We start from the raw sequence: 22,579 nt of genomic DNA, 5'->3' as shown, positions 1-22,579 counted from the left end.
CCAAATTTGACCATAATAGACATTTGGATAATGGTAGCAATCATGTTTGCTCTGACCTTGTCCAGCCTCACTGCAATCCACAGTAAAGTATGTGGGTTCATTGGCCTTCAAGCCAGTCTTTTCCACTCCTGGTCCATGAACCTTCACGTTCTCTGGGTGACTGCCTTCTCCAATGGTTACCTGAGAAATGTAGAAAGACCAGAGTACTGTGAAACTAAAAATGTCAAGGTTTTGGAGGACAGTGGTTCTTGTAAAGTGATAATCCAATATGGAATCTATAATCTAACATGATCGTGTAAATGGAAATTTTGAAATCTAACACTAGAAAAATATGGTCATGAACTTTCATTGAAAGGCTGAGCTTGTAGTAGATCCAGTTTTTGAAAGTTCTTGACAAACAGCAAAATAAAAATGTCATCAGCTGGCTGAAGTCTGCCTGTTGACAGTGAGCTCTCACCCTGAATGGACTATTGGGAACATTGACCTCTCCCCAGGTGATGATGATAGTGTGTTTGATGGGCTTGGTGGGAATGTAGACGCAGAAATATGTGCTGTCACCATTATCTGTGATCTGGATGTTGATGGGGAAGCCTTCTGAGTCTGAATAAAAGATGGACAAAAAAGTTTTTGTACCAGTGAAGTGAGGCATGAGGCATCTGGCACTTGGATGAAAATGTACCTGAGCGTAAATCTGTAGATGTCCTCTTCCAGCTCCACGGGCGTCAATTGTAAATTCAGCAGGTTTGTTTACAATGCACCCAGTTGGTTCTAGTCCAGGGCCGTAGCACTTAACCTGCATAAAAACATGAGTTATGGCTGTCATTTAATATTAAGAAAGCGTCAAAGTATGCACATCCAAAAATGTCTTGGCCAGGTGCAAGATCAAAAGGTACATCCAAACCAAAACGTTGTTATTTTTAACTCTTTGAATAGAGGTAGAATAACAGTGTGCAGATCTTTTTTCTATTATTTGTCATTTAATATTTCCAACGAATATGCAATCATTATTGCCAAATATCACAGAGCAGACCTTCTCAGGGAAGACGTCATTGGCTGCAGGGAGGATGTGGGCCATGAAGGGGCTGTCTTTGATATCTTCATCATCACAGATGACATGGACCGCATAGTCACCAGGCTCGGTGGGCCAGTACAAAACATCACAAGATCCATCTCCCTTATCATCACACTCTATCTTAGCCTGTGAGGGGCCTTCAATGGAGAAACCTGTGCATGGAACGAGTTTTCAACCATTACCCAGGCATCTTATCACCATAAACCAGGGGTTGATAGCTCTAGCCCTCGAGGTCCACTTTTCTGCAGAGCTTAGCTCCAAACTTGATCAAACTCACCTGCCTGTAACTTTCTAGTAACCCTGAAAGCCTTGTTTAGCTTGTCCAGGTGTGTTTGATTAGGGATGGAGCTAAACTTTGCAGTAAACTGGACCTTGAGGGCCAGAGTTGAGAAGATTTGCATAAACACTAGATCCCTGGATAGAGTGGCTCAATAATGTTAAAGAATTTCCTTACCCAGAGTTCCAACCTCAGTGCCAATGGCCTCGACCACAAAGTCAGCTGATTTTCCCACCATGCCCGTCTCCAGGCCTGGACCCCAAGCCCTCACCTTCTGAGGGCCAGCATCTTCACTAACGATCACTTCAAATGGGCTACACACATTTAGACGTTTTGATCAGAAGTGAGATGGTTGTTCATGATAATCTGCATAATTCCTAGATTATATCTTTCTGGAGTAACATTTCCATATCCTGTATGATCCTTTTAATATGGTCAAAGGATTTGAATATTTTCAGAAACAGAAATGGGACGATACCACAGTAAACAGGTGGTGATTTATAAGCATCCTTACCTACGAGGAATGGCGTGGCCACCCCAAGTAATGGTGATAATGTATTTTCCAGTAAAAATGGGGTAGTAATCACATTCGTACACACCATCTCCCAGGTCTTGCACCTTCACAGGCTCATCGCCACCTCCTGTAAACACAAAATTTAATTCAGTTTACTAACTTTCAATGCAAAGTTGATTAAAACTGAAAAAAAATCAAACGTTGTTGCAGTCAAAACAGTTGCATGCGTACTCGGCCCTTTGACTTGAACACGTAGTTCTCCACTGCCTGCTCCCTTCGTGTACACCTTAAAGTCGGCCACCTCCTTCACACGCACACCCTTGGGCTGCAGGCCACGCCCAATGGCCCGACAGGCATTCGGGTTACTCGCTACAAAGAAGAAAGAGGGGTTATTTTTGATCTCACAAGTTGTCAAAGTTAGTTATGCATATGGACCCAGCCAAAGGTACGAGCAATGAAGAACAACCAAAGAAAGAATGTTTCCTTTAAAAGCCTATGACAAAGCAATTAGCAATCTCATAAAGACCCCATTAGGAATGTAGTGAGACCACTATAATCAAAACTACAGGCAAACTGATCAGTGTTTTCAAGAGCTTGTAAAAAAGACTTCAAATGAACACAATATTTGCCATTAGATATAAGAACCAGCCTTGAAGGATATAACAAACTTTAACAATATTTTGCTTGAAAGAATTTTTTTTTTTTTAATATGTGGCTTACTGTTGGGGTTTGGTGTTTAACACCAAGTTCACTAATGAGCTCTTTTAGAGCAATAAAACGTCTATTAAAGCAGTCTGGCTAAGTCCTATGTGCTTTCTCAGATCTGATCAAACAATTTCTTCTTCCAGTATCGGTTTCTTCCAGCGCTGGATAAAAAGGCAGACAAAAGTCTACAAAATTAAGTTACATGAAAAAAATTGAAAAAGTAGTGTTAATTGAATAATTAATGCGTTAAAGTTACTTTGTATACTTCGGTTAGGAAAATCATGTTAAGACAGATAATTAAAGCATTCCCATTCTCTGAGTTAGTATATATAGAGCGACACAGCCAAATCGAGCAACTGCCAAGACGGCGATGACGTCGAACATGATGACAATGGGATGAGGATGATGATCTCTGAGATGAAGATGACTGTATTACACATCCAGACGGTCACTCAGACATTGGCTCTCTGATGCCAAGTAAAGATCTGGCATCTTGATTTTGAGATTTAAAAATCGCAGGTGTGAAATAGATCAAATGTCAGTTTGGGTTAAAGTGAACAGTTTAAACAAGGGCTGATATAACACATTTATAAAATAAAATAAAATAAAATAAAATAAAATAAAATAAAATAAAATAAAATAAAATAAAATAAAATAAAATTTTGATTGAGTAACATCTTCAGCCCTAATGTAAACCAGTTTGTTATTTTGTTAATTTATTTCATTAATATTTTTAAAATAATTAATTGATTATGGGATTTGGTTAAATTTGTTAAATTCTGAATTATTATTAAATTATAAATATTAGCAGAATCCAATCAAAAGTGGTGCTGGTGTGCTGAGCGTCCGTTGAGTGATCGTCCAGTCCCACCACTGAATGGTGGCTCTTTTTCTGCATCGGTTAAAACAAGACCAGCAGCAACATTCACAAGACTTGTCTAATCCACCTCTTACTCCCATTCACACTCTCACTTTTACTCAAACACACTTTCATTCCATCATTTTCTGTCTATATCTGAGCTTCCTGTTGATTTTAGCTGCCCCAGAGGGCAAAGCGCCAGTGCATGCCAACGAGCCAGAGGTGGTGTGTCTGAGAGGACACATCCAGGGTGAGGGGAGGAGAGGAGACAGGAGAGAGGGGACCAAGCTCGAGCAGGCACCTGCCACGCCCCCGGGGTGGCCCATACTAACTTGGTCGCCTGGGTTTGGGTGGTGTTGGGGGAGGCAATTTCTTGGCCTTTTCTGAGGGCGGTGTGCGTAAAGACTGAGGGATTATGTGAACCGGGGAGCCGATCTGCCGGCCGCTCGGAGGAGCTAGAATGACACACACAGGCGAAAGAGGAGAGAGGAAACACAATAAAGCGTTTCGTCATCATCGGGAAGGTGGTGAAACCCTGGAGCAGTGAGCAAACGGAGCTCAAAACCAAACAACCTGGTCTCAGTCAGCGCCACAGAAAGCAGGTTTCTCTGGGCCTTGTCCAGTATTAACATGCTGTCAATCAAACTACTTTGAACTCATTACAAGTTGAAAATAAGCTCTTTAGGCGTAAAATGCCACAACTGAAAAGACCAGCATACTGAAACTTGTGTTTTGGGTGCTGGTCTTCAACAGTAAGTGAACCAGATTTACCAGTAAAACCGTGCTAGTCTTTTCAACAGGGGCATAAGACATTTTAGAAAGAACGTGGCATGCTTTTAATGCAGCAAAAAACAACAAGTCGAAGGTTCAGGCAAATAAAAGCACTTGTTGTTTTCTTGGTGCATTAAGAGCTTTGGTGTTCAACAATAATGTGACTGTAAAAAGACTCATCTAACTCATCAGGTATCATATTTTTTCAAGGAATTAAGATCATCAGCCACAAAGTGAGGACATCTCACCCTCTGAGATGTGGACAGTGAAAGGGCTTTTGGGTATCTGCTGGCCAGCAAATGTCACATATATAGTGTGAGGGCCCTCCAGAATAGGGCAGTAAGTGCAGCGGAAAACACTGTCGCCCTTGTTTTCCAGAATGATCTCCACTGTGTCTCTGCAGCCCTGAGAGTCCACAATGATCACACCGACATCACCAGCTCCTGCACCTGAGGAGTCACAAACACATGAGGAACTTTAACTAGTCTCTAGCCTCACAGCAAACAGTGAGTAGCATCATTTCCCTGACTTTACCTGCCGTGTAGATGTCAAAATAGGTGGGTTTATTGGCCACATTGCCCACCGGTTCCAAACCTGCCCCGCGGGCCTGCACCTTGTTCGGGTCTCCCAGTGCTTTAGACACATTTACCAGGAAAGGGCTTCTGTCAATGTCCTGTCCAGCAAACAACACCTTCACCTAAAAGAAAATTAGACATACTACTAAATTAGACATACTCCCCGACATACTGATTAAAAAAAAAATGTATAGCCTGAATGCACTGTAAGTCGCTTTGGATATAAGCGTCTGCTAAATGCATAAATGTAAATGTAAATGTAAGAAAAAAAAAGAAATATCCATCAGATACAATCACTCCATTTCATCTGTCACAGTTAAAGATCCTTTTGTTAAACCTTACATAATGCTGTCTGATAACAACATTTTGGTAAATCTTGAAAATCTGCATTATTTATTATTTTGTTACCTTATGCAGACCCTCCACTTTTGGGACATAGACCACAGAGTAGCTCCTGTTCCTGTCATTGTTGGGAATTACTCTGGCCTGTGAAAAAGAACATATTAGTAAGACATTCACCTGTTAGTTATTAAAATTGTTTTTTTTTTCTTGTGTATCCCTGCAGCCCTATTAATAAGGCTCAAGTATCTTATCCTCATTCAATAAAACACACACACACACACACACACACACAATCATATTAGATCAATTACCATTAATTTTTTATAAATATTTTTTATAATTATTTTATTTATTTTATTTTTTTTTATTTAGTGAGAATAAAATTATGAATTATTATTATTATTATTATTATCATTATTATTATTATTATAACAGGTAGAATAAAAGAAGATTAACTTATTTTGACAATGAAAGAAGTTTGATGTGTTAAAAGATGACCTCTTCTGTGTGGCCCTCTGGATCCTCAATGTACACCAAGACCTCTCCAAGCCCGGCCTCCACAGTCTCCACCACAAACTCAGCTGGCCTCAACACAACGTTACCTTTAGGCTCAATACCTACCAAAAGATGCAAAGGTTTGAGTTGAGGTAAAGTAGGCTAAATGTTTTCTCACATAATTGCTGTCTGTCATTCAGAAGCATTAACAAATTAATCTGTTAGTTTCACCTGGGCCGTAGGCCTTGGCTCTCTTGGGATGCAGGGTTTTAGATCGCAGTGGGGCACCAGGTTTGAGTTTGGCTTTGGGGAACTGAGACAGGTAGGTCATCACTGAGTGCTCGTCCACGTTAGGATCTACAATCTCCTCTGGAGCAATCACCTGGATGGACAAAGTGCAAAATTAGAGGTCAGAAGACACATGCTACATTCTAGTTGATCTCTGATCCCAATCCAGATTCCTGGATGCCATTCAAGCATCACTGTTTGAGTAGCAGATGGAGCATTGACCTGTAATGGCTGCATCAGTGAAACACCTAAAATGTGCATTGCTATAGCCCTCTGGAGAAAGACTGAAACAAAGAACCACGTCTCATTGACTTCATTTGACATTTTCTTCAAGTACTGTTTCAGCCAGAATCAGCTGTAAGATATAAACACAGCCCTATGCTGTGATGGTCTACGGCACAAAACTGATGAAGTACACTTAATGTTTTTAAAGCTGTGGAAAATATTTTCTGCCTCTCCTCTCCCCTCAGTCCCATCTTTCATGTCCTGCTGGTTAAGTGTCCTGCTATATTTAACGCTAGGCTGGAAGATTAAGAGCTATCTAGAAATAGCTCTAAATGGCATTTAACGCAGCAGAAAGACAGAAGTAGAGATTGAACGAGAGAACAACAGGGACAGGAAAAGAAATATGCACCATGTTATTAAAACCAATAATTAAAAGCTCTACCTCTCCTGCTGCAGGGATAGCATATATGCTCAAAGCATCCAATAATCTACTGTTTCTCTCAATAGATGTGGACTCACTATTTATCTCAATTACTCAAACACAAATTTGTGTTCTAGTGTATTCTTCAAAGATACTGTAAGTTGAAAAGATTTCTGCATGGCAGGTTAACTAAGGCAGTCTTTACTTTCATTTGGTAAGCAATAAAAATAGATCTGCTGCTACATTTATTTGATCAAAAATACATTAAAAACAATTTTAAATAAAAAAATGTATTTGAATATATTTAAAATGCATTTTATTTCTGTAAAGTCATAGCTAAATTTTCAGCACATGATCCTTCAGAATTCATTCTAATATGCTAATATACATTCTTTACTATAGATTTGGTGCTCAAGAAATATTTGTACAGTCTGTGTGAACAATGCCCCATATTCTTTTACTCTCTCTGACTCTCTCTCTCTCACACACACACACACACACACACACACACACACGCACACACTCAGAGGATCATTTAAAATAATGAGGTCATAATATAATTTCAGCAGCTAAGAGCTACTTCTTAAAGTCAGAACTGGCATACAAAACAGCCAGTCCTGCTCTGCTAAAGAAGAAAACAATCAGACTCAATAGCATGAGTCCTAATAGATATAAATGATTGTTTCTTACCTGAGGCACACCGAGCCAGTCGTCGGCTTGCTGCATGGCTTCTCTTGCATTCTCCACTGGCTGACTCGGGTCCCATGTCTCCCAGTCCGGACACAGGCCTTAGATGAAGACAAAAACAGCAGAGTTATCAGATTGATGCAAACAGTTATTCAACTCTTGCTAAAACCATGAGAAACATGTTCTAAATCAGAATTCCTACTGTATAGAACTAAAATGCACTCTTACTTTACAATTATCCTGCATATTGCTTTATAGATGAACAGAGAAGAGCCAGATCTGTGCTTTATCTTGGGCTGCAGACCCACTTTTCCACAGCAGGGATCTATTAATCCATGTTCTTTAGTTCAACTTGACCTTAAATGCTCTAAAATGAGCAGTTTCCCGTCACTTCACCCTTTTTTCCAACCTTTAATAAGCATGGTCAGGCTCGTAGCACCGAATGCTTCCCTGAAGGAAACACATACCAACGTCGTCTGGACTAAAACAGCTATTATATGCTGGATTACACTCAAAGAGCAAGAGGTGTTTAGTTCAAATGGAACCAGAGAGCCTTGAAACCACAAGACTCCTCAACAACTGCCAAAACGATAATATCAGATGTAGGATTGTTTTCCAAGATTCTCCAGGCCTGCAGTCAGACAGTGAGTATCTGTAACAGGCCCTGTGCTACTGCGAACACTGATAAACCTTTAATTTTAGGTCTTTAATGCATTTAAACTTGCCAAGAGTTGTTTTTAGTGTACTATAGATATAAGATGTTGTTGTGAGAGTGTAAAAAAAACAATTTTTATAGGGGAACAAATTAGATGGAGGAAACTTCAGGGGAGGTAAATAAAGTGTGAGACAGTCTGTAGGCAGTTATTTTTGGAGGAAAATCATAGTTATCATAACTAGAGACTCAAATACAGTTCACTTTCCTTTTATAAGTCATTTAACCTAAATCAAATGAGAAAAAAATATATATATATATATATATATATATATATATATATATATATATATATATATATAATTAAAAAAAACACCTTTCTGTGCAAGTCTGAAGATATAAAGTTTAAAACTTTTGCTGATAAAAAAATAAAATTCAAAAAAGGAAATAATTGGTTTTTCAATATAGTGTGATAAACACATAAGCGCTGAAATACTGGAATAAATACTTAATCTAATTTTTCTGGCATCACTCCTGCTAAGAGATGCTTTTCCACACATGCACACAGGGAAAAATATAATGAAGTGCATGTTGGCAGGAAATGCATATAGAAGCATGTGTTTTCACTTAAACATGTTTGCCGTCTTAGCTTCTGACACTTTCCATTCAGTTACAGCCCAGACCAGAGGCTCATTAGCAGCTAGCAGAGCCAACAAACTCAACTCAACACCTGAAACATGCAAAGATGATGCATCTTTCATCTCTCGCATTTCTTCACCTCAGGGTCATAATATCAGCCCTACCTTTTTAACGTGAAATTGTGTTTTATGGCAGTGTCCTTCAGTTTGTCAACATAGGAGGTACAGCAGTCATTTAGTCATCTCATCTGATCCCTTGCCATCAAATTGCCATCAATCAGTCAGTAGGAATTTTTTTTAATAAATAAATAAATTATTTTTATGAATCAATCTTAATATATCTGGATTACAAGCTGTTTTTGACACCAGTCAAATCCCATTTCTACACATAAAATGATATTGAATGTTAAAGAAGTGCATCTAGTTCTTGTGGCCCATTGTGTTCGGGTGTGAAATGGACCCTAAAATGACTGTACAGCTGCCTTCCACCCACTGCCACATCTACATCTGCTCTCTTTACTAAAGTTGACAAAAGGACAATAAAACTGCTGTTTGTGTTTGTCAAACATGTTGAACTCTTATAACCACCTCAAAATGTCTTGTCAGAAGAAGGAAACATTTCAACACATGCTAATGTGATTCATAAATGTTTTAACCACAATACAAATTGGGGTACTTAGAACTAATTCTATTTCTGAATGAATACCATTTGTCTAATTTTGAACAAGTAGGATGTATTCCTGCATCACCTGCATCTTGTTCCTATCTGAAACCTTACTGCTAACCTTTAAGCATCCCTAAAATCTGAAGAAAATTAATGTTGCTCAAGCTCAGCACTAACTCATGATTATTTGAATGGAATGTTGTAACAAGGTTGCTGATCCAAGAGCATGTTCTAGGTAACGTCTCCTACTTATTTCCCAAAGGATATGTGGTCAAGTCCGGAAAATATTCACAATGCTTTGATTTGACAAAAACAGACATCCACACTTCCAAATGGACTTGACCCATCCATTAATCCCTCTCTGAACTGCATAGGATTCAGGATTTTGCACTAATGTCCAAACGTATCCAGAGGTATTCGATTCATGAATCATGTTTTGGAAAGCAGTGATCACTGGTTTTGAGGTCACCAATTGTTCTCTTCTTCTCTTGGCTCTGGACTTTCCACAGTGAGATCATATGCTGTAATTCTCAAACCAGCTTCCCATCTTCTAAGGCAAAGCAGATTCTGCATGACTCTTGACATCTCCCTGATAGGTTTTACTGATGCCTGAATCTACTTAATGAAGCTAATGAAAAGTTTTCCATGTAAGACCACATGTGGGTAATGTGCCATGACATATTTGTCGCCAAGTGATCATAAACCACAGAATTCTGCTCACCAGGTGCGCAATTATCCACCAGGGCACCGAGGGCTTTGCCATCTCTCCAGTCCCTGTGGAAGTTGTTGATGGGCAGCTGGGGGACCTTGTTCTGGATCCAGCCCAGAAGGCGCTGTTTGGGTGTCAGCTTCCTGGCGTCTTCATCGTCCTCATCCTCCCACATGGGCATGGAAATGGAGTAGTGCAGGATAAGGGTCCATATGAGCCCCAGGATCAGTTTTAAGTTGCCGTCCACTATAGCTTTACTATCTACAATGAGAAAGAGAAAGATTTAAACATATTATTCCACACATGAACACTGAAGCACCTTTTGTAGAGATACTGGGAATCATAAAAAGACAATGAGCAGAAAACCATACTGTTTTTGAGATATTTTAGATCTGAGAGATTTAATGCTCGGCTTAGGAAACCATTAAACATTCTGAGGTTGGTTTTTATTACTCTTGTGGTGCTACTGTGAACATATATTAGTTTAGGGTGAAGATCACAAGCTCAGTGAAGCTTAGTGTGAACTGAAGAGGGATTGGTCATGTCAACATGCAGTACACTAGAAGAAAAAAAAAAAAACGTTTTTAGGTCAAATATGAGCTTAGGATACATTGCTAACATCCTGTCCCTACTCTACCTTGCCTGAAATAATGACTACACCTGTGTTTATTTTTCAGATGTCCTCCCTAGCACTGCGTGTTGTTTTTGAGCAACCATCGTGCTACTATTATTTGTTTATTCAGAGAGATTCGCAACACACTGTTTGTCCCATTCACCTGCTGTGTTAATAGTTTTCACAGGTTTAGACGTGCACAAATAAACAGCAAGTACATATGGCCCACTAAAACACTTACATAGGTAAACTATGGCCATTTATTCACTCAAACTTTATACTTTCACATAAGGTACCTATTGGTGTCCCATTACTATCCAATTACAATGTAGTAAAGACACAAATCCCTTGTTCTTTTGAGAGATATCCTATGAATGTTATGTATCTAATATAAAATTAAAACAGCATGTAAAAATGAGAAATAAAAATAATTGTAAAAAAAATTAATAATAAAATAAACTGATAATTTAACTACATTAATAAAATATATTGTTAATTACAATTATTAAATTTATTAATAAATGTATTAAACTGTGTTTAGAAATATAATATAATATGCAGTCCCAAATGTGGGTAATGGTGAAATCAAAAATAAAAAAAAAATTAAAAAAAAAACGTTTCCAGACGAATTTTACCCAGTTATTCGTAGATTCGTAGTGTCACATGCACTTTTTACTCATAACCCTTTCCCTAATCTTTCACTATACTGCTCTGCTTCAGTCAACAGACTCTGGACTGCAGCGTGGAATATGAATCAAGATGGGCACTACTAAGCCACTGACTGAATGCCAAAGGCTGATGTCATTTAACCCTGGATCTGTGGAATGAGGTCAGTTTAAATAAAACACACACAAAGATGAAACTTAATCGGGACACTGGCTGAATCCGACTACACTTTGCTTCAACCCCCAGCGGAGCTGTCGGCAATAAACGCTGCAATGTGCGCAGCGGTCTGGAGGTAATCCAATATCTCCAATCAAATAATACTGCCAGGTCACTTTCTGTTTTTCTCTCTCATTTTTCCTCACTGTAATCAAAACAGGTTCCAGATCAAATTCTTCCCTGTTCTTTGATATATTACTTTTGAGATTTTCTCATACATTTGGCAAGGACAGTGTGTTATGCTCACTGTGGCCCTCTCTCAAGAACAGGGTTTAATATTTTTGGGTTCCTAGGCGCTCTAGATGCTTAAAGAGGAATGCATCCAGACATTTATGTGCACTCTGTATCAATGCCAAGCCCAACAGAAAGAGACAGGGAGAAAGTATTTGGCAATGTTTTTGATGTGTGTTCTTATGAAAGTATAGAAAGAGATAATAAGAGAATGATAAAAGTCAACGAAAAAGCAGAGTACAGTATTAATATTTCTATTATATATTATGATACATATTATATTATGAAATATTAATTTATAATATTGTGAACATATCTTTATGTGTGTGTGTGTGTGTGTGTGTGTGTGTGTGTGTGTGTGTGTGTGTGTGTGTGTGTGTGTGTGTGTGTGTGTGTGTGTGTGTGTGTGTGAAATATTATGTAATTGTATCAAATATATTGTATTGTATCAAATATCATTAAACACGTGTGTGTCGGCTGTTATTGTTTGCCTCAGAGGATCTAGATCCTTATCTTAAAATATACAAAATACTTACAAAATAAAAGGTCTCAGTATACGTACATATCAAAGCTGACAGAGTAGGTGCACGCATACACTGAGCAATCACAGACAGCTATTTGGTCTACTTTTCCAAAAAGCTCCTTATAAGACTTATAAGAATTTTCAGAATTACACCTAAGAGAGTGTGTTGGTTTTAATTCCCAATATACCGAATCTCTTTAATCTCTTCAAACCACCCTCAAGTCAAGTCAAGTCTATAGCACATTTAAAAGCAACAGAGTTAGGCCAAAGTGCTGTACAACAAAACACAATATATAAAAAGCATAATAGGAAACATGCATTATATAAAAAAAAATAAAATAAATTTAAATAGAACCAGAGCAAACTGACATCAAAACCTTAAACTGACATTAATCAAATGCCAGAGAAAACAAATAAGATTTGAGAACAGACTTAAAACTGGCTAGTGAAGAAGCAAGTCTCACATTTACAGGCAAACTATTCCAAAATTTTTGAGCTACAGATGAATAAGCCAGACAACCCTTTGATTTACAGCGACAATGTGGGACAGCTGATTACTAGACCTAAGTGCTCTTTGAGGAGAGTAAGGAATCAGAAGGTCATTGATATGTTTTGGTGCAAGACCAGATAAAGCCTTGTACACAAAGACAGTTAAAATCAATTCTAAACTTTACAGGGAGCCAATGTAAAGACGCTAAAATTGGAGTAATGTGATCCCTTTTTTTGTTCCAGTAAGGAGCCGCACTGCAGCATTTTGGACAATCTGCAGACGAGAAATCGCTGTTTGAGGCAGGCCACAGTAAAGGGAATTACAGTAATCCAGACATGATGTTATAAAACCCTGAGGAGACCCGTCAATGTGCGCCCCGACAAAACACTAACTCCTGAAGATAAGGAACATTGTCCAACATACAACACCAGCGAAACAGCTGGATTCAAACACACTTAATGAAAGACATCAGAACTAAATGTTTCCTTCCAACGACATACTGTAAAGCACAGTGGCTGTAAATTAACTCTTTTTGAGGAACTGCTGATGACATGGGCCAGGAATTCCAGCCCGCTGGGGTACAGCACCACCACATAATGGGCAAGAAAACAAATATGGGATCAGAGCCTGGGAAAAGACCATTTAGGACAGTGAGAAAGGAAGGGATAACTTACAGAGAGTGGGGATAATTTAGAGAACAAGCAGAAGTGTTTTCTCATTTGTCTCACTCCAAAATGAGGTGACAGATTGTTGGCCCATTCTATTTCTTTCTACATTTTGTGAATTAATAATTACAATAAATAGTTATGAAAGGAAAATTTCGCCAAAATGTTGCACAAAAGTTAACTCACTCTTATAACTAGATAACTAGATTATTATTGTGTATTGTGTTTTTTTGTACATTTGTTTTTATTGTTGTTTTTATTGTTGAATATATCATATTTAAATTTATTTTATTTATTTAAGATATAAATTGATGGATGTATATATATGTTTGTTGCAACTAACCAAAATAAAATATGTTTAGGTTAAAGTTATAAAATTACTAAAACTGAAATAAAATGTAAATTAATTAAAGCTAGGAAAATGAGCATTAAAAATATTTTAAAAATTAAAAATGACAAGTATATAACAAAATTACCAAAACTAAATTAAAATGAAAACTGCAAATATACAAACAAAATCTAATTCAAAATATTAATAAATACTATAATAGTGTATACATAATGCTACGATATCACTGGTGGTGATTAAATATTTTAAGATATTGTTCAAATAAATAACTGTTCTTATGAAATATAATGAAATCAAGCTTTATAAGACTGCTTTATAAGATCAATCCGATGTGTGAATGTAGCATTTCTCTGGCAAATCACTCTGTGAGTAATGAAACGCTTTCCTAACCCTGATTAAAGCCAGTCTGAATCATTCACATCCTCCCACTGCTGAACCACACCAACAAGATGAGATAAAAATAATGAAACAGATGCTGGAAGCATTTTATAAGCCACTGTTGGCAAAAGCTATAGAAGAAAACACATGTAATGCTGTTGCTGCATCGAGTACTGATGCATTCATCTTGAGTCCAGCTGTTGGTGATTGCTGCTCTTTTCAACTAACAGCAATTGCTTCATTTCACTGAAGATCACAGCATATTGTCATTGTTTGGAAGTCCTTCAAAGGAGGGAATTCACTAAGAATGGGCTGTGCTGGCTTGGGTTGTTTTAGCGACCAATTCAATAAGGGAATTATAAACTGCTGCAAACTGCTTACGAATTTGTGCTGAATGCAATTTGCATGCTGGTATTTCTTATCTTGTTTTGAGTGGAAGAATGTGGCATTTGCAGCAGACAACTTGTGCCTCTCTATAAACATTATAACTTCAGACTCAGGAGAATTGGAATTTTCATGTCGAATTATGAAAACAACTAAATTTTTTAGCATTTTGTTTTGCAATGATTGTGGTTTTCACTAATTCAATCGTATCATACCATCTTTGTTAGCCATTTCTTATATAATTTGATCATACATATTTACAGTCTATAAAATTTCTAATAAGATTTCTCTCATTCCATGTTGCCCTTTGAATTATCTGAACATCGGCCAGTGACGCCATCAGAAATTTCTACAGCTTAGATGCATCAGATGATTGTCGGCTGTTGCTTAGGGTGACCAAACAAACATCGCTGTCTCCCTGGAGGAGATAGAAAGTTTGCCATGGTCACTAGGACAGAAGAGACAGAGACAATGGCTTCTGTGTGGAAGAGACATTCTGCCTCAGGAAATATGCAACCTACACCCACACAAGCATACGCAAAAACACACACACACACATCGCTTCAAGAGGGAATGTATAATAAATGAAGCTCTTTTGTTTCACAAACTGTAAAGACAAGCTAATCAATCAGAATAGAATAAACAAGAGTAAAGACAAGAGCTGCAAAATTAAAAACAAGCTGGATGAATAAATGAGAAAAAAAGTTGCATGCACTGAGCAAACAGTAATTAAAGGTTCAAAGGCAAAAAAAAAATGTAGTCATCATTTTCCTATTATTCCCTTAAAGCCATATAACACAATGCAGCATCGCTTTACAATACTATAAAATAAAACATTGTTTCAGCACACACAGACACAAAGTAAAAGTCCTGGAGGACTTGAAAGGAAAGATAATGCAGCAAAACACAACATGAATATCAGAGTTGAGATCTGAGTTATAAATAATACTCATAAGGCCTGACAGACATAGAGCAGGTCTGCCACACACACACATACACGCACCTTTAAGTTATGTTTAATTCATCTTCATTATGAAATATGCAGTCGTGACTTAATGGTTATAGAGTCTGACTTGTAACCCAAAGGTTGTGGGTTTGAGTCTCGTGACCAGCTATCTTCCACCCTCAATACCCCAACTGAGGTGAGACCCTTGAGCAAGGCACCAAACCCACAACTGTCCAGGTGCCGCAGCACATGACTGCCCACTGCTCTGTGTGTGTGTATGCTCACTACTCACTGCTGTGTGTGTGCACTTGCATGGGTGAAATGCAGAGCACAAATTCTAAGTATTGGACACTATACTTGGCTACACCTCATGTCACACACATTTATTGTTGGTCACAGTCAATATTCTGTCTTTGGTTGTGTCTGGTTCTCCCCATACACATTCTTGTAAAGGTGAATCTGGACATTTTATCTCCAAAACAATGTCGAAAACCATTTCAAGAGTTTTCTTTGAAAGGCAATTCAGTAACAATAGTGTACATTAGGTTTTGCAATGTGACCTGTTTTACTCCAACTAAAACTATGGTTTTATTAGTGACAGACCAGTATACTGTGTCAGCCAGGCCAATTAATCAATAATAATATTTACATAAAAAAAATGTCAGTCCAACACTTTCCTACAGCCATAAAGGAATAGTTCATCCAGAAAATTTAAATTTGCTGAAAATTTACTTACTGTCAGGCCAGCCGAGATTTTCTTCATCCGAACAGATTTGGAGAAATTTAGTATTACATCACTTGTGGTGAAAGGGTGCCATCAGAATGAGAGTCCAAACAGCTGATAAAAACATCACAATAATCAATGAGTAATCCACACGACTCCAGCCCATCGATTAATGTCTACTAAAGTGAAAAGCTGCATGTTTGTAAGAAACAAATCCATTATTAAGGCATTTTAACTTTAAACTGTTGCTTCTGGCCAAAATACGACTTCATATGATGTTTTTATCAGCTGTTTGGACTCTCATTCTGATGGCACCCATTCACTGCAGAGGATCCCTTGGTGAGCAAGTGATGTAATGCTACATATCTCCAAATCTGTTCCCATGAAGAAACAAACACATCTACATCTTGGATGGCCTGAAAGTGAGTAAAGTTTCAGCAAATTTTAATTTTTTTTCATTTAATTCATATAGGCCTAAACTGGAAGCTCTTGTCAACAAAAAGTATATCTTGTTTAAAGACCATCTTTATGAATGCCATTTTTGTGAACTAAAGGTGACAGTTGGGCAAAAAGTGCATTAAATAGCATTTTTTATAACTGATGACACAAAAGGCTTGGCTCCAAATGTGTGAGGTTTCATCTCAGTTCTGTATTCTAGTAAGCTGCAGTGTTCATAGGTCTGTTTGACCAAGAGAGAACAGGGATAACGTTCCTGTTATCTGACATTCTCCAAGAGTCGCACACAAAACACAGAACCGTCTGAAGTCACATCCTGAGAGCTATGAACACTCCAAATATTCACATTACATTATGTGTCCATTGTCAGCGAGGTCAAGTTCATGGTACTCCGGAGATGCCGGAAAATATAATTCCATTACCGTGTCCCTCCAACAGGCAAAGATAGGAAAGGAGGAAAAGAGAAGGGGGGATGAAGACATCATGGACACATGCCATCAACAGTCACATTTTCCACAGGATCTTCAAAGAACAATGGAAGAGTGTTAGAGATACTGTAGAAAACACACACATCAAGCAGCTAACATTTAATTTGAATGACAAGCCCAAAGGCAAAGTAGCAAGACTGACTTCAGCACATGTACAGCAAATAAACTGCTCACGTCAAGCTCAAATGTTGAGAGACACTAATCAACTGTTTCAAATCATCACTACGGGATTTAAAGGAATAGTTCACCCAAAAATGAAAATTTGATGTTTATCTGCTTACCCTCAGGCCAGACAGTTTGGATATTGCTGTTAAAATCAAAGGTAAAAAACTATATAAATACTGTTCAGTTTCTTGCACAGACCAATGGTTTTGTGTCTTTACTCATCAATGTATCATCACGAGCCACAGTGTTTAATTTGGTTTTGTATGTGTATGTTTCTGGACTCCCAAAGCCGTGATTCCCATCCACTTGCATTATATGACTGCACACATCACACCACATTCAGTACGCAGACAAGCAGAGTGCCTGTACTTCACATCACTTCACAGCACCCTTGGGGATGCAGTGGCAAAATGTCCATGTCTAACATTGATGCATTTGCACAATTTACTTCAGAACTTCCTGTCTTTGTGGTCAATCATTACATCAGAAATCCTACTGCTGCCAGTGACGACAGGAAACGTCTTTTACTTAACAAGCTAGTAAGTGCCACTTAAAAATGAGCATCCATGTCGCGGGAGCTACATTTATTCCTGAAACAAGAACAAGCTGTTACTGGTTAGAGGAACATCTCAAACCAAACTACAGGCTAATGGATTTTGACCTAACTTTATATAAAATGTGATACTTTAATTGACAGTCTTATATCTCTAATAATTTATTTTAGAGTACAGAATGAAATGTGTGGTGTGAAACCCTCGGCCCAAGTTGCCAAATGCTGTGAGACGGCAGCCGTTGGGAGTGTTTGCACTGACTTCCCCCACCAGAACACATGAGGTCAAGAAGAAATAAACACTGAAACCCAGCAGAAACAGTGAGTCTGGACAATGAAAGAGCAGTTCATTTATCAATGTCCTTTCCACATAAACACATTTTTACACACTTAATGCATCACCACAGAGATGGAAACTCCGAAAACGTCAGGAAAGACTACAGGCATGGCGCCTTACGTGTTGACCAGAATGCTTTAATGCTTAGTGAAGCATGTCAAAGAGTGATCCAGGAGAACTTCCGCCTGAAGAAAAACAAGATAAAATTAAGATCTTCCATCTTGAGATACGGCACATGTGTTGCAGCAGGTGGTGTGTCTTTGAAAGTCCAAAAAAGGACATAAGTGACCGGCATTCTGTTGTTTTGCCACATGGTCTTATCTTACCTTTTAAAGAACATGGACAATAGGAAAAACACTCACACAGCTGACCTCGCTTATCCCAAAGACACGAGAACAGCTGGATAAATTGAGAGGGTGTAATTAAACTAAATGGCACCAATGGGCCTTTAAAACAGCTTTTTGGGGTAAAAAACAGCATGGAATCATTCACACTGAGACTATGAGGTCATTCACCTCCACCTTGTAAATGCAAAATATATCCTTAATCCAAATCCTCTGGAAACTCAGGTGATGGACCAATTCACTTTTATGACCAATTTCACCAAAATCTCCATAGATTTCACTAGAATTTGACTGAAATGTAATTTAGAAGATTCTCGATATCTGTCACTTATTGCATGTAAGGACAAATTGTTTAGCAACAGGCAACCAACCATAAACTGCCTCATTAAATTATTCACGTATAGACAGAACTTATTTAAAACCATTCAGTAGAATCCTACAAATAATGCGGGCCTAGTTGCATCATGTTCTGAACACCAAATCGTGTGCCTTGTTGAAAACATTTTATTCTAAAATTGGCTCAAAATATCAAACATGTTAGGTTAGATATTCTCTGACTGGATGGAATCATAGTCTGAAGCTTAAAAAATCAGTCTGTGTCATGAAATTTGTGAAATCTGCCTACCCAAAATACCTCTACAATTAGTGTCAAGACTGCAAATCAGGGCAAAAATTTGTGTATTCCAGCCTTAAGTGTAAAGAAAACAACGCAAGGATAATTTTCATTTGAAGTTCCATGAGAGGCACTCAAAAAATGCCTGGCCTTGTATGCTCAACTCTTGGTTATTCCTCTTCTTCAAGTCAAATGAGCAGAAAAAAAGCCTGTCTCCAATGTAAACCAGTAATAAAACACTGTAATAAGTCTGTCATTGCTAAGGAGGCCCAAACCAAGAGGCATTTCCCTCTCCAAACCCAAACTCCAGAGGAGGTATTTCACACAGTAAAAAAAAGATACAATGGTAACTTCCACCAAAGAATTAAATCTTTCCTTTTTTGCCCTCTTTTTTTCCTGCACTGTTGGGTGATAACATGCATAAAACTGTCTAAACAAAAACATAAAACAAGAAAAGCAATGTTGGACTAATTTAGTGAAGGGGAATGTGACTTTTTTGAGAAAGATAGTGGTTTTGTTTATAGTAAGCAGAGCAATCAGGCAATCTCCTCTCCTGAGTGAACCCAGTCAGCTGCCATCACAGCTGCTAACAGGCATCCTAAAGCAACAACTGATGTGCTCAGAGATCTGCCCTCCCCCTCATGGGCCTAATGCACACACACACATATTCTAACTGTCTGCTTGCATCATGCATTCACCCTCCCTCCCGTAGATCCATCAACAAAGCTTCAGAGTTGAAGTTCCATCCAGAACAGGCACATAGGAGCCTTTGTCCCAGTCTCCATCCACTGTGCCTGAATTAGGACAGACTCCATCACCGCAGGATTCAGGAAAGGACATCCGAAGCAGTTACAGAGAAAAGTATGACTAAAAGACAGTACAAATGCTGTAAACAAGCACACACATGCATATGTACACTATATCATTTTGAGAAATTTTATGAGCATTTACATGAAGAGTATACATAAAATATAAAAAGTAAATATATAAAAATATAAATAATAATGAATATAATGACATTTAAATTATATAAAATAAAACAGAAATAAAAATGCAAATAATACTGATTAAAATTACATATAAAGTGTTAAAATAAAATAATAAAAATATATCCTCCTGACTACCAGGGGGGGAAAAAAAAGAAAAAAATGGGAATATAGTATTTTTTCTTGTCATTACATTGTTTAGAGCATAAGAAAAAAAGAAAAAGTAGCATTTTTGAAAAATATATGATATGATATTTATATGTTATATGATATTTTCATTCATTTGTTATGCTATGTCCTCTGTAGAGGACAACAGGACTTCCTGTTTTAAAAAAATAAATAAAAAGACACAGATAGATGTGAAAACACAAAAACTGTGGAATTTTATTTTTATTTTTTTGTCACCAATCAATTTTTATTTTTAATACCAAACTTTGTATAAAAAAGATTCTTAGTTACGTTATGAACAATATAACAGATTGATTTGAAATACCGTTTTGCTTTATGCAATATGTGTGTAAAATGGTCATAAACAGGTTTTCCCTTTATAAACAATGTATCTATACATTGTATCTTATGTGCATATGAATGTGTTTTGGGGGTAATAAGTAATGAAAAAAGAAGTGTAATATTTGTAATAAAGATTTTCATAACAATATCTAATATTTCATAGAAATATTGATATATAATTTATTTTCCTGTTCACTTGTGGTGTCTCCCAAAATGCTTAACAAACATGCTTTAAGTCCTGGTGTCCTCTACAGTGGACATGTATGAATGAAAAAAAAAAGTCTAAAAAGGCAAAAAAAAATGATGCCTTCGTTATTTTAAGTTTTAAGAATGCCTCATTTTTTACAGTGTGGACAGAAAGAACAAGGCTAGTTAAAAAGCACCTAAAGATGGGCCTTTTAGCCCTTTAGGTCAGATTTCTATAAACACAGACAGACAGTCGAGACATACACACAATACTTTATGTTCCTTCTAGCTCCCTGTAACATGGACATTAGCTGTGCATGTCTCAGCCATTTCTATGCTGATGTCCAACAAAAACACATCAAGACACAGTCCAGACATGGGATGAAGTTGTCAAATGTCCGTCAGAAGGGCTTTTTACTGCCTTGTTAAGCTTCGTTTTGAAAAGCGCTTTGAATGACACCTGTTTCTCTTTGTGGAATCTACTAAAAGTCTACCATTCATAAGGAAAGAGAAGATAAAGTCCTTTCCAGAGTTATGAGGGAGAAACTTCACATCTGGGTTTCCTGCTCGGAAGTTCTGTGGAGTGAAAACAGTCTCAATACCTTTGATAAATACGCGCAAAAGATACACACATGCACAGCAATCCACAAATGCGTGCAAAAGATCCACACACGCTCCATTCATAAATGCTCATATCTATGTAAACATTAATGTCTTTACTCAAAATACAATCTTCAAATGGATTATTCTTGCTTTTAATTCCATGCAGAAAATCGATGTCCATTAAATATATGCACTATTGTATTTATGGATGCTTTTGAGACCATATTGCATGTTATACTGTATCATTATCTAGTGTCAGAGGTATGTATGGACAGATTGGCTTGTTCATATTTGTCTCAAAAGTTTCCATACATAGTGCAGAAATTTAACAGACATTGATTTTCTGTGTGAAATTACAAGCAAGAATAATCCATTTGGTTTTGATTATTTGTGTATTTTTATGTTTATGCATAGATTTATTAATGGTTTATTTGTGGAGGATTTGTGGTGTGCGTTGCTGTTTTTTTAATCTTTTGTGTGTTTTTGTGTATCTTGTGCATATTTGTCGAAGGTAGAGACTGTTTTCACTCCATAAAGTTCAAATGTAGAAGTCCTCTTCCACTAAACCACATTTAAATGGATGGAAAATATTAGTGGCATTTGCTAAGGCTAGCATCACCAGTACTATTGCTATTACTGAACAATTAATTTTAGGGGAATACCTTAACATCATGATATTAGTCATTTGTCCATTTATAAGCCTCTGTTTAATCCTCAGGATTTAGTCAGTCTATTTCTGTGTGTGGGCTGGAGAAAATGAGCGAGGCGAAGACATTTGACCATGTGGATGATGAGGGATTTTCTTGTCTGAGTCAATCTGGCAACCTAGGGTCAGGCAGCTGACATCATCACACCGCTGACAGCCCTCTGTGCCTGACACTGCTGACACCAAACACCCCAGAGTGCACTTGGGCCGTCCGATTCCCAGCCTTACAGATAACACAATACAGAAGAAAAGCAGCCAAAGACTTTAGACTGCAGAAAACACACAAATAGCTGACAGAGTGATTTATGATATGTTGCACTGACTATTAAAAAAAAAAAATAAAAAAAAAATAATGACAGATATCACAGGGCACAGGACTCATAGCTGTTGTTTAACACCTGTTAGAAATTTTCATGGCTGTCAAATCAGCAAACCAGTCATGATCTTGACCCCTGACCCTCCCGCTAACCCCGACAGCCGCTCCGTTACTGCAGAGATAAAGTAACAATCCACTGACAGGAAGTCTCAAAAGACATGCATGTCTCTGTCACTCCTG

At 37.7% G+C, this 22,579-nt stretch overlaps 1 protein-coding gene across 8 annotated transcripts in view; it reads right to left on the bottom strand.

Annotated features, from left to right (window-relative positions):
• Positions 1 to 22,579, bottom strand: part of LOC109066092 (filamin-C-like) — a 49,581-nt gene that overhangs the window by 19,110 nt on the left and 7,892 nt on the right. For 4 of the 8 annotated variants that reach the window (XM_042748657.1, XM_042748682.1, XM_042748665.1 and 1 more), the window contains exons 2-16: positions 9,907 to 10,155; positions 7,235 to 7,332; positions 5,842 to 5,992; positions 5,614 to 5,732; positions 5,182 to 5,259; positions 4,733 to 4,895; positions 4,447 to 4,647; positions 3,760 to 3,882; positions 2,095 to 2,232; positions 1,864 to 1,990; positions 1,527 to 1,663; positions 1,031 to 1,224; positions 680 to 793; positions 458 to 601; positions 57 to 180 (exon numbers count right to left, since the gene is read on the bottom strand). In XM_042748657.1, the coding sequence (XP_042604591.1) occupies positions 57 to 180; positions 458 to 601; positions 680 to 793; positions 1,031 to 1,224; positions 1,527 to 1,663; positions 1,864 to 1,990; positions 2,095 to 2,232; positions 3,760 to 3,882; positions 4,447 to 4,647; positions 4,733 to 4,895; positions 5,182 to 5,259; positions 5,614 to 5,732; positions 5,842 to 5,992; positions 7,235 to 7,332; positions 9,907 to 10,155 (2,160 nt within the window). The remainder of the gene's footprint in view (positions 1 to 56; positions 181 to 457; positions 602 to 679; positions 794 to 1,030; positions 1,225 to 1,526; positions 1,664 to 1,863; positions 1,991 to 2,094; positions 2,233 to 3,759; positions 3,883 to 4,446; positions 4,648 to 4,732; positions 4,896 to 5,181; positions 5,260 to 5,613; positions 5,733 to 5,841; positions 5,993 to 7,234; positions 7,333 to 9,906; positions 10,156 to 22,579) is intronic. The other 4 variants (XM_042748672.1, XM_042748703.1, XM_042748694.1 and 1 more) reach the window with 1 other exon arrangement.

Source organism: Cyprinus carpio, chromosome A4, assembly GCF_018340385.1.
Source record: "Cyprinus carpio isolate SPL01 chromosome A4, ASM1834038v1, whole genome shotgun sequence".
In the NCBI taxonomy this organism is placed as follows: domain Eukaryota; kingdom Metazoa; phylum Chordata; class Actinopteri; order Cypriniformes; family Cyprinidae; genus Cyprinus; species Cyprinus carpio.
Note: the sequence above shows the minus strand (reverse complement) of the source record. Positions and strands in the feature narration are given on the sequence as shown.